A 12,487-nucleotide genomic window follows, 5' to 3' on the forward strand; every position below is an offset into this window, starting at 1 on the left:
GCCAAAAGAAGGGCTAAGTTGGCTGTGCTGTGGTTCCATTCCAAAATTCCAATTAAGACCATGTTTATGCCAAAATAGGAGATGGATTGAGCGATTGAGCAGAGCACAGACTTGTTCTCGGTTGGCGAAGGGACAAATGAAGTCTTTTGCTGACTCAGGGAAGGACCGAACCGAACATGATCTGGTTTCCCTCGTTACTTGCATGGTAACTTGTGCCAGGACTCGCAACGGAAAGGAGGCTTTGGAAAGACCACCACGAATATTGACTAAGCTGAACTGTGAGACCCTCCATGGAAAAGACGAGAGTTTGGAAGGTTCCAATTTGTATTTTTTCTCCTGCAGAAAAAAAACTAAGGAGATTGACGTCGAGCAAAAGGTTTGAGCCACTAAAAAGTACCGCCAACTAACTCGCCCTCGCCTATGGACGGGACCGCAAGACAATGAAAGAGGGACCAAGCAACTTGGTTGGAACAAGGGCCAAAAGAACGAACTGTGGAACAAATAAGGAGAAAGAGGCGAAGGGGCTCGAGTCAGAGGATGGATTAAAACTTGGCACCAAGCCTCATCGTACTGATCATGGGGCTTCGGCTTAGGGAGGATTTGATGAGACTCGTCGGGATTATTGCACGAAGGGATATTGGAACAGTTCCAGGAATAAATGTATGGGAATAGCCACATCAAATATTGAGAACTCATCCAAAGCCCGACGCAAGAAGACCTTTCCAAGAAATGCCACTTCCGAAGTGTTTAAAATTCAAAGCCGCCCCTTTCAACAAAATAACTCACTTGAATTTGAAGCCGACCCCAAGAAGTTAGTTAGACGAGCCCTTTCTTCCCACTAACTGGATCACGACTACTTTTAATCTTGTTTAGACTTGTAAAGTTCAACACAGGACCTTTTTCGGTCTTCATACCTCACCCCGTGGACAGAGCCGGGAAAGTTTTCCCGGCTTCTCGGTGGTCTGTCAGTCCTTCAGTACCTTCAAATGCAAAAGATAAACAACCTTTCTAAGAAGCCTTTCTCGTTCAAGCCAGTTGAGAAACTTCGTCTTACACCAACTCCGCCTGTCTCTCTGTCTCTTCGCAGCTCACTGGGCAAAACAGATGGAATAAGTCGAAGTAGTCTCAACAAAGGATCACTGACCAACACTACCTACTGAGGAACAATTGTGCTTTTCATCCTTTGTACTTAAAGACCCTTCCTTCACTCTGAAAGAGTGAGTCATATAACCCGAAGTTACTCTTCCCCGAGAGCTCACTGGAGTAGCACTACTCAAACCCTCCTGATAAAACCTGTACGTTGACCAATCCAGTCACTTGGCGATCACGAAATCAAAGCCTTATTGGACTTACAAACGCGGGCTAGGAGTGACTTGAGATAAGAGTGAGTCTGTTATCATTTCACCGGGTGGTTCAATGGCAAACAGAACGTCGGCGTCAGTTTATCGACATTTGCGATTTTCAACTTGTTCTTTGGCTCGGAGAAACAATCACAATGTGGAGAGACGTAAGGAATGAGCTACTAGCCAGCTCTTTCATCTCACATGTACAATTGTTCAATGAATAGTTTCCGTATACAGTATCTGTCTCTGAAGGCCAATACCACGTGATGATACGCTCTGGACTTTGCTCCGTAAGATATCTTGCCACATGTTTTGGTGGGATGGGAGTAAAAAGCGTGATCATTGGTGGCGGTGATGATGATGGTGGTAATAATGATGATGGTGACGATGGCAAGGCCTCTGTAATCAGGCTAATATCGGGAATGGACGGATAAATGGATGGAGGACACGAATGGGTGGTCTTATTCATTGGGGAATATGTTTATCTGGCCCTAAGCAATCTTCCATCACATTGTTTATGCGTATTCTGTCACTCTCTGTTTGGGGACACATTCTAAGAAGGCTCAAGAAAACCAGAAGAGGTAAACATCGATCCCAAAGTGAATATTGTGTGGTCCACCACGAGGAGGAAGAGGTTCCAAACGTGGCATTGATTCCCTCGAATGCACCAATAAATTGCATTTGGGAAAATGGTGTCAATGTGTAAGTGATATTGGATACAGCGTTGGATTTAGTTATCGTGGTGGTACCAGTGTGGACAGGTCCGAGAGCCCACTGGAAATGGAACTAAGAGATAACACACGCCATCACCACCCTCTGTCCCAATGTGAGAGAGTGCTACTCCAACTGCAACTTGCTCACGACTTTGTTTTGTTGAGCAAACGTGAGTGAGTGAGTGAGTGAGCGAATGAATGAATACGAGGAGGGATCAACGCTCTGGTTTGAGTTGTCCTAAAGGCAATGGTGAACGACAAGGTTTCTGTGCTAGTTCACCATGTACAGCTCTACTTTACAGTGGCGAGAAGAGAAGGTTGGAATAGCAGAAGACCGAAGAAGGTAGCGGTTGGTGCAACTGATATCCCAAAGGAGTCATTTGGCCTTGGTCCAACAGACAAGTTTGGATCAGGAACACCAAACAGCCTCTGTTCCAAGTACATCAGGGAGCTTAACTCAGTCGCAAATAGGCTTTGGCACGTCTTTGAATGCACCATAAGAGCCCCCCTTCTAGGTTTGTCACCCCCCACTCCACAAAACACGCACATTCGCAAAGAAACTTAGCTTCAAGACGCAACGTTCAGATTGATAGTGTACGACGAATTGAGCGCAGATATTTCAATTGCTTTCAAGAGGTATCATTACTTATTAGTGCCCTGCGAGTCCACAACCTGGAAGGTGAAGAAGAACAAGAAAGAGTGCCAAGAGTCGTAAAAAGCAGGAAAAACTGTTCCAATCCTGAAATTGACAGGCTCGTGCCAAACGAGGAGTCTCTCCTTCCTCTTTCCTCTTTCTTTCTTTTCTTTCTTTCTCTCTTTCGTTGGTTGGTTGGTTGGCTGGTTGGCTGACTGGTTGCAAGCCAGTAGCTGGCTTGGCTCTCTGTGTCACTGTCCTCGTGTGTTCTTCACTTCTTCCCATCGTAGCAAAGCTTGAGTTCAGAGACAAAGATCGTTAAAATCAATCGATAGAGCCCGAATGGGACCACTTGGATATTTGGGACCACTTGCCAAAAGACGTGGGGCTCATTTTTAGGGGAACACACCATCGGCCTACAGATATTTTCGAGAATCTCTATCGTATGAGTGAGATTGAAATTATGATCACATCTGATTGGAAATGGGACCCATGGCTCATTGTTCCGATCCAACACAATGGATTGCCATATATCCTCAAATAATTGTTGGGACAAATGACACTCATTTCAGTGAACTATCCCCCATCGCTCAATCCCACATGGGCAATCAAGAATAGGGATTGGGTGAGCGGGTCTGTTGGTTCAGCAGAAAATAAATCTCATTTTCTCGTCTATGAATACGAATTAGACATGGGTGAGGGCAGATCAAGCAAATCCGTGGTGCAAAAGGAAAAGGAGAGAAAGATTTTAAAGAAAGAGAGAGAAAAAGAGAAAGGTGACAGGAATCGGTTGGCTTCCAGTCAAAGTTTGGAAGACAAATACAACCAAGAACATAACGAGCGTAAGTTCCGGAACCATGTCATTTTGGAAGAAAAATATATGCAGAGAGAAAGAGAGGACAGTAACTAATTCCAAGAACAAACTCAAACCCCTTTAAAAGTTACTAACACAAATTACGGCGAGAGTCATGGTGTGGCCTTTTAAGCCGTGTTGAAATAACCTTCGCCTGGGTTAACCAACAACGATGAGTGTCTAAAGGGCATCGATCACGACTGCCACAGTAGGAATGAGGATGTACCTGTAGAGATTTGGATTTGAGATGAGGCTGTGGGTGTAGTGGCACTTGAGAGGGTGGCTGGGCGTGCCATCACCCCTAAAGGGTTGACTGCCGTGGCGCCCACATTCGGCGAATTCAATAAGCCCACATTGGCCAAAGGAGAGTTCTGCTGGCTTGTGGGGATATTTTGTGGAGACAGACCTGAGACACAAATAATACTCTCCTATAACGAATGGTGGGATTTTCTGCCAAGGATCCTCTACAAGAGGGGTGTATGGAGGGAGGGAGGGAGGGATGTGTTACACACGGTAGGGACAACGTTATGACTTATGAGACACGAAAATAGTGGACAAAAAAGCACTTACCCTGGTTTTGGTAAGCGGCTTGCAATGCGGCAATGGCAGCGGCTGGGTTCGTCGAGGATAATGCCGCCAAAGAAGAGAGGTTAGCAATGCTCATGGGGCTCAAGGCTGTCAAACAATAACGCAAAAGAGCAAACAGTTAGTTCAGTTCCTTCAGAGGGGGTGAGATCACACGTGGGTAAAATGACGAAATCATTGAATGCGTGTGGAAAGAGGTGTGAACATTGTCCCAATTCAAGCATGCATGACACAACAAAGGCTGGCTTGAGCCCCAAGGGGAAAAATGCATCTAATTATCTGAAAATTGTCCCAACTTCATAGGGGAAGTTGCGTAAGTTACTTTTACAGCACATTGAATTTGTTCGTGGGCCATAGATCATTGCTCATTTTCCCTGTCCAATTTGGGCTCATTCCATGTAAGGAGGTGGACAAGGAACTCTCATTATTGCATGTTTTATGTTTCCGAAAGCTTCTGTATCATTTTACAAGGTTCCAAATTATGTCCAAGTTCAGCTGGACCGTGTGCGTGCTCTTGAGTCAAAAGCCATTCATCAAGTTGAGGGACATGAGCCGTCAAGAAGCACGTTGGCCAGCCTTCAAATTCCAAACAGTATACACACGTGGCCCAGAGCTAATCAAGGCCTTGCCAATCGGTGACTAATGGAGACCCGTGGTTGCACTGACCTTGTTGCGTTCCATTTGCCATGGCGGGAAGGCCGACCAGGCCCTGAAATGCCAAATCACTTGTGCTATTTGCTCCAGTCACAGTCACATTTCCAGTATTGCTATTAACTTGGTGGGCTGGGAACATGCCCGCATTAGCCATATTTGAGGGAGCGCTGGTCACGGACAGACTTGCACCCGCCTGAGGATGAGTTTGGTACATTGAGGTGAGGTTGACCTGGGTGGCCGGACCTACGTGAAGAGGGAGGGGAATCATATCAAGCTATAGTCATGGAGGTTGACAATTGCCGAACGGCAGTAAATCTCGTACCTGATGGAATGCCATTGGTGAGCCCTGGTTGATGGCTTTGTGGGTGCTGTTGTTGTTGTTGTTGTTGTTGTTGTTGTGCACCAGCCGCCAGCAACTGATGTAGAGCCAAATAGTTGTTTGTATGAAGCCCATTGGTCGCTGATAAGGCTGACAAGTGTTGGGCGGTTGGTTGATGTAGCGTCGCACTGTTTGACATGGCTCCATGGTTAGCACCGTTCAAGGCCTGCATTTGAAGAGCCTAGATGAAGAGAGACGAGATCGGTTCTGATTTAATTCCCAAATCCAATCAGATCAAACGGTTTGGCTTTAAAAAGCTATCTCGTGAAACTGAAATGTCCAATAGTGTGTTACGATGGCCATAAGCCGAACCTCTCCTGACTCCAAAGAGGCTTACACCTAATCTCCCTTTCAAGTTTATAGAAAATCAATTCACCAGTCAGGCAACTCAAATCTCTTCTATCCTTGCATACATGATATGTAATCTTGATGTTGAAACAAGCAGGTTATGACTCTGCCGAAACCAAATCGGTTATTCGTAGTATCGAACATATCCTACCGCCATATATTGTTGTGGAATGATACTTGGGATGCTAGGGGCGGCAGGTGCAGGGGGTGTTGCCGCCAGCCCAGCAGCTGACAGGGTCCAAAGATTGGATTGGAGTTGTTGGACCTTCTTCTGTTCCTTCTCCTTTTGAGTGTCGGCGAACTTGACGACGATCGGGGAGGAACATCCCTCCATGGTTTGGGAATGATGCATGGCTTTGATGGCCGTTATTGCACATTGCCTCGATGAAAAAGTCACAAATGCACAGCCTGCCGATAAGAAATAAGTCAGAACTCATGGTCGAATGGTCCAAATGCTCCACATTGAAAGCTCACCTTTACTTATTCCATTTGCATCTCTTAACACGGTACACTCTTCGATTGTTCCAAAGTGACTGAACATAACTCGAACGTCGTTCTCATTGAACTTTTTGGAAACCATGCCGACGAACAATTTGCGCTCTAAAGTGGATCAAGCAGGCGAGAGAGAGAAAGAAAGAGAGCAAATTTCAATTTCAGGCATTTAGCACATGGCTGATAAACATCAACTCTTTTTTCATTCTCTGGAGAGTCTGTCAATTGGTAAATATGATGGTAATGGTTAGAACACTTTATATTCCGCGCTTTTCTCACATCAGCAAGACAATCAATACAGTCTTTAGGCACTAGTGATTGGTTGCAGAAATACAGGATGACAAAGGAATAGACAAAATATTGATAGATGATGATTACCATTTCTATTCTCAGTGTCTGCAGGTTTCATCTGAATGGGATGGTGCATCTAAAACAAAGAAGGACAATACATCATTACCAACTCACACAGGGGGAAACCAGATCGGAAAAAATGGACGCATGGTACAACAACAGCAGTCTTCAACTGTGTCTTACCGATTGTACAGTCGGCCTTCGATAATAGATACGTTTATATGCATCACGCGGTTTACTTCCGACACAATTTGTTCTAGTACAGGTCAAAAAGTGACATTCAAATAGACATTATTGATCAACTACAAGCATTAGAGTATCACGATACTACTTTACGATTGATTAAATACAGTCTGACAAACAAACATGGGGGGTGAGGGGGCTAGAAAATGGTCAGTCATTCGTTCATAAGTGAATGGATGGAGTGTGGAACCCTTTATTTGGCAACTGTGACTGAGTTGAGATATCAGATCATTCCACGAGCTATTGAAGCACTTGGATAAGGTACCGGTCAACGAAAGCTTTTTAGGGGCAACTCGTCTGACAGTGCGGAGTTCTTGTAAACAATAGACCAAGACGTCAATCCCAAGGTGTTAATTGAAGTGAGCATTGCGGGATGTTTGAGTCCAAGTTCTTGGCTCTGGGTCAATTATTTCCCTTCACATTTTTTTCTCTCATTTCGGGTCTCCGTGCACACAAGCCTATCACTCCCAAGATCTTATTGTGAGCTCTCGTCTCACTGTCAAGCCTTTAAGTGTACAGTACTGTACAAATACACATTTTTGAGAGCTCTCATTCTCTCTTCCCTTTTCTTGGGTCTTCCCATTTCGCCTTCTTCTCCTCCTCGTCCTCCCCGTGATGATCCATCCAAGGTGAAAGTAGTGTCAATTGAGACGACCCAAGAAATCTCGAAGAACGAACTCTTGTTAATGCAAAAGCACCAAGTGCTCGCTCTCTCTCTCTCTCTCTGCCTTCATTCACTCATTCGCAGAGAACAAGAGTTCAGTTTACAAAGCGCATGTTCGACACACTGGACAACAACATGAGTGTTGATGTTGGAGGCAAAATTTTGCAAATGAGCACGTCAAAAAAAGGAAGAAAGTAGTACCCCCCTGCCTCCCCTTGGGTCTTCACACTAGTCACAAGCCATATTGAGATTTAGGTAGAAATACCTTGTGGCCCTTAAGTTATTAGGACACAATCTGTTGTCTGAATTTCAACGGGACATTGGCACAAAAGCTACGAAAAAAGAATGGCACACTCACCCCTGGAAGTGTCTTGATATTGTGGAGGGCATTCTGCGCTTCCAGAGCACATTTACGCTTATAAAACGTCACAAAACAGCAACCTGGAACAGAAAAGATAAAACGTGAGCATACTACTTGACAATTCTTTATTGCATTAAAGCTGACAAAACCATGACAGGAGCAACAACTAATTTAGATCATTTTTCACGCTGTCTGAACTGATTTGAATGAATTCACCCCTAAAAAGAGTTGGCAAAAAATCCAGCACTCTTTTTCTCAAGATCAAGACAAGCAAGCTTGTTCCCAGTGGAACGGTAGTATGTGTTCATCATGCTTTCCCGAGCACAGAGAGCATTGCAAATGACGTGGAGCAAGACTGTCGTTCTTGATTTGAGCATTGACTGGCCATCCTTCATAATGTACGTACAACTGTCACTCGGTCTGTTCATCATTCAAGTACAAGAACGTGGTTAAATAAAGAGAAGAGAGGGGGTAATGAAGATCAATGATGAGAAGGAAAGGGTTTCGTCCAACAGTGGGTAACATCCGTCCCGGATTGCAATTTCCACCTCGTCTTTTCTCTTGTGGTCCATGAATCTAGCTGGCGTGCAAAAACTTGTCCCAGAGTGTCATTTTTTGAACGTGGAACCGAATATGACACTTGATCTGTGTGTCTCTTTTAGAAGAGGCATTCAAGGTGCGTTGTCCCAATTCTAGTGAATCCATGCACAACGGTAAAGCTTTTCTAAAGCGATTTCCAACCGAAATCAAATGCTCATTTGAGCCCACAAATCACTCTAGCCATAAATAGATCTCGTCAAGATGATAAATTCGTCTCATAAAATCGGAATAGCTCATTCTTGTTCCCTTGTTCCTTCTCAACAACTTCGTGTGCGGCTACAACGGGGGAGAGAAAGAGAAAGAGAGGGAGGGAGGGCGGAATTGGAAGAGCAGAACGACGGGCAATGAGTCAATCCAAGTTCCACTTTTCTTGGGGGCAGAAACCTCCTCTCTTACAAGAGAATAATAGCAGGCCACGGTCTCTTTGAAGACAGTTTCGCCTCAGGGCCATTTTCTTGCTTCTTTTGGCATCAAAAGTGGAACAGAAGCCACTTCAGACACGCTTCGGAACGTCCTCGAGGGTTTAGGGGGAAAATATCCGTGACTTCATTTCTAGTCCCTACCAATGTATGTAGCTCTCTATTTTCACCTTCAGGACGTTTAGGATGCGTAGAGTGCGTTACGGTGAGAACGAATCGCCTTTCGAAGAACCAAGAATCAAAGAATGAGTGGAAAGTAAGTGAGAAGTTTCCGGAAATGTTCCACACCCATTCAAAGGCTCCAACTTTCTTCACGCCACATCCTCAGGGCGGATAATAATGAATCGGGGGATAGTCAAGAAGTCATTGAAAGATATTTCTTTCTTATCCCCTCACTCCTCCAAAAATCGGAACCATTTCTCTCGAGCTCAACTCGGCCACGCATGCACACATTTGTTCCAAGAGTTCTGCCAAATATGGCACATCTCTGAGAAGAAAAAGACTCCCTCACAAGTGAAAAGCTGGGGAAGAGAGCTAGCGGAGTGGTCGCTTCAACTTTTTCCCATCTTTAGGTGACAATAATGTTCCACAGACTCGGCCATAAAATGCAGATCCCATGCTTGGATGGAGCTCGCAAGTTGCTCTCATGGAACCGGCCTTTATTCGCAATTTCTTCTAGAGAAATGAAATACCTCACAACAAAATGAAATCATTGGGATCTGAGATGGCATACCAAACCCATGTTTAGGAAACGGAATGGCTATTCAAATTTTTTGGTCAACAATGGAAACCTTGGATCGAGAAACAAATCATTGGAAACCACGAGAGTGGTGTTTCCCCAGAACAATTTCTCAAGGCGTCCCGCAGGGTCGCACGGAGAGCTTACAAAAATCACCACTCCCATGATCTCTTGGTGAGCCATCCGTGTTGAGTGGAAATTGACTCTCAGCGGTGGATCAGTGCTTCGTTTGCCCGTTTCTTGTTCCAATCTCGAGCGCTTCTGTTCGTCAGAGGGAGAATGTTGGTCCCTCTATCGCTCAAACGCCCACACTCACAGTCTCGGTTGCTGATGATGAAGAGATGATCATCTTGACGATCATAATCATCATCGTTGTTCCATCATCCCTAGTTACTCGCAATGCTATGCTCCATTCACTCGTCCGTACACTCCAATCGAGATGGAGTAAGTACGAAGAAGTCAACTGGATACATTTTCGAATTGAGATCATCGTGTCAATCTTGATGGATGGTCCAACAGGCCTGGCCTTTTCAACGCATTTAGCACTGCCAAGATTGAATCTTATCACTTCTCTCAGCCTAGTTGTTTTTTTTGCACAAGGCAGAGTAATGCCGTAGGCAGTTACGATCCTATTTAGGACCGCACTGGATATAGGCCAACACGAAGCAGAATCTTCCAAGAGCAATAATGTAAGCTTTTATTTCATGGAGTATTTTGAACAGTGGTAACGCTCCACCGGCACCGCAAGAAGTAAATGTTGTTTCCATATCAATGTACGGGCGACACCATCAACCAACTGATCATTCTCTCTCTCGCTCTCGCTCTCTCTCTATTTCCGACTCGTTCCCACTTCTTACAACCTACTTTTTCAGGGAACAGAAATCCATCATGTCAATTCCAAGGAGCTTCCATTCATGTTCCAATCGTCAATAGTTGAACATTGGAGAGGAAACGAGCCTTTTTTTCTCATGGGGAACTTGCATATCTACCCTTTTTGTTGCCTGTTTATAGCCAATCATCCATTGTTTGCTCCAGGCAACTAAAAAAATGTTATTGTGCCATGTTCCAACCAAATACAAAACAGCTTCAAGAGGGCGGTTCTTATTGAGGAATGCACATAGATGATTAATATCCATTGGCAAGAATATCTTCAATCCTTGGGCTCTTACCTATTGAATTACAAATGAAAGAAGAAACTCGCCTGAATAATATTAGAATCTCATTTTCTAGTGTTGGCACGACTGGTCTTGGGTCCTTTTTCTTGAGCAAAAGAAAGGTCCAGGAGCCATCATCAATCCCGAGGCAAGAATTTTTTGGGTGTGTGCTTCATGCACAATGACAACATTTTGCCATTGGAAGTCATTTGCCACTCCATTATCAGTGAACCATTAAAGACAAAAGCCAAGCTTTCGAAGGAGGATCTGGAGCCACAATAAAGTATGAGACATGAACGATGCTTGAGCCGTTGTTTCTTATATGTACTCGCATGTAGCTAAAATCCAAGTACGATCTCTAATACGAAACATGCATACCATGGAAACATGATCAATCCATTGGGAGTGTCGAAAGCTTTCTAAAAGGATATTTGTAAAGAAGAGAAGTGTCTTCCAAAGAATTTACTTCAGGTTTTCTTCATTAAGTATGAACAATGAACGTTGATTTGGGAAAAAATTAGAGTGGAATAAATGTCTCAAGACAACAAAAACCTTTGGTCCTGAATCATTCAAAAGAAAAAAGCAGTCATGACAGGGGCATGTTCCCTTATTCGTTTTTGGTAGGGATTAACAGGATAATTATTTTTGACAAATGATGCTCTCATAATGGTCCGAGAAGGACAAGTCATCACTGCGGTCTTAAGAATGGAGAACTGAACCTAGTATCTCAAGTAGAAAACGACGATTTCTGCTCCTTTTTTCCCCAAAGGCAGATCCCAATTTGTTGTCAAATATTTCATTAACGTTCCACTCAATTATGTGTGTTCCAGTTTGTGTCCTTTAGTCACGATCACCCACCAAACAAATGGTGACTCAATTGAGTGGTGGGCGTTTAGTGGTGCTAGCGATAGTGGTGGTGGTGATGGTGGTGATGGTGGTGGTGGTGGTGGTGGTGGTGGCGATGATGACGACGACAATCCTCCCAACATGGCAGAAAAAGGGGAACAAACAAAGGCGGAGTTCTTTCATTACGGCCTTGATGAAGGCCCCTCTTTTGCTCTCGTCCTCTCTTTCTTCCTCCCTTTTTCCTTCCCTCTTCCCATTTTCTCATTGTTTCTTCCGTCTCTCAATTCCCTCGATTAAGAAGCCTCTCGGCGATCATCATTGCGGGAGCTCAGTTGGAAACAAAAAGGCGCCTGGGGGATTCTATTTACAATAGTATTTATCAGCTTTTGCCAGATCTCATCTCATACAACGTACAACATGAAAGGGTTAAGAAGCCCAACCAACATGGGCATTTTTATACGCCAAAAGCGTCGACTCCAAACTTCTGTATGTTCTTGTCCAGAACAAATCCTCCATTTTGTTAAGTCTAGTGACAACTTAGATCAACTTGGGGGCCGGGATATACAAAAAGCCAAGTAATGAACGAATACAAGCATAGCACACTGACCTTGCCGGCTCTTTACATTGAGGGCGTCCAGAGGAGAGGTGAAAAGTACGGAATGACGAGCCTGCCAAATCTTCAACCTTGGCTGCGTTTACGTCGAACCCGCCAATCGGAACAAGATCTCGACCCCCTCTTTAAGGGAGCTCTACAAGCAGCTAACTTGTTCTTTAAGGTCAGGCAGGCTTGGGAATCCCTTCTTCCCTCGGTTTCCCTTGTGTTTCGTTCTTACTTGAACTTTGATCAAGAATGCACTCAAGCTTGGTCTAATTTTGAAACGGCGTCCATGTGACTGTTTTTTTTGCTGTTGTTGTTACTGTTGTTGTTGTTGTAATGGGAGTATGGAGCTTTTGCATTCGACATCAAAAAGGCGGAGAAAATATGGCCACGCCATGAACATTGACATACAGTACATATGCTGAAAAAAGTATGGATCAGCAATATCGATCGAGATTCTAGCAAGAGCGGAAACGTCCATTGTGATAGTGATGTAGTCAATTGAGATGAA

The 12,487-nt window shown here is 44.4% G+C and overlaps 1 protein-coding gene across 10 annotated transcripts in view; it reads right to left on the reverse strand.

Moving 5' to 3' along the window:
• The window catches only part of LOC131878568 (CUGBP Elav-like family member 1), a 39,790-nt gene that overhangs the window by 5,140 nt on the left and 22,163 nt on the right, over nucleotides 1-12,487 (reverse strand). For 6 of the 10 annotated variants that reach the window (XR_009373043.1, XM_059224581.1, XM_059224584.1 and 3 more), the window contains exons 4-11: nucleotides 7,618-7,700; nucleotides 6,380-6,428; nucleotides 5,984-6,109; nucleotides 5,661-5,917; nucleotides 5,105-5,342; nucleotides 4,795-5,025; nucleotides 4,114-4,218; nucleotides 3,770-3,949 (exon numbers count right to left, since the gene is read on the reverse strand). Coding sequence is in view for 9 of the 10 variants with exons in the window: in XM_059224581.1 (XP_059080564.1) it covers nucleotides 3,770-3,949; nucleotides 4,114-4,218; nucleotides 4,795-5,025; nucleotides 5,105-5,342; nucleotides 5,661-5,917; nucleotides 5,984-6,109; nucleotides 6,380-6,428; nucleotides 7,618-7,700 (1,269 nt within the window). In the remaining variant the exon portion in view is untranslated. The remainder of the gene's footprint in view (nucleotides 1-3,769; nucleotides 3,950-4,113; nucleotides 4,219-4,794; nucleotides 5,026-5,104; nucleotides 5,343-5,660; nucleotides 5,918-5,983; nucleotides 6,110-6,379; nucleotides 6,429-7,617; nucleotides 7,701-12,487) is intronic. The other 4 variants (XM_059224586.1, XM_059224583.1, XM_059224582.1 and 1 more) reach the window with 3 other exon arrangements.

Source organism: Tigriopus californicus, chromosome 3 (assembly GCF_007210705.1).
Source record: "Tigriopus californicus strain San Diego chromosome 3, Tcal_SD_v2.1, whole genome shotgun sequence".
NCBI lineage: Eukaryota > Metazoa > Arthropoda > Copepoda > Harpacticoida > Harpacticidae > Tigriopus > Tigriopus californicus.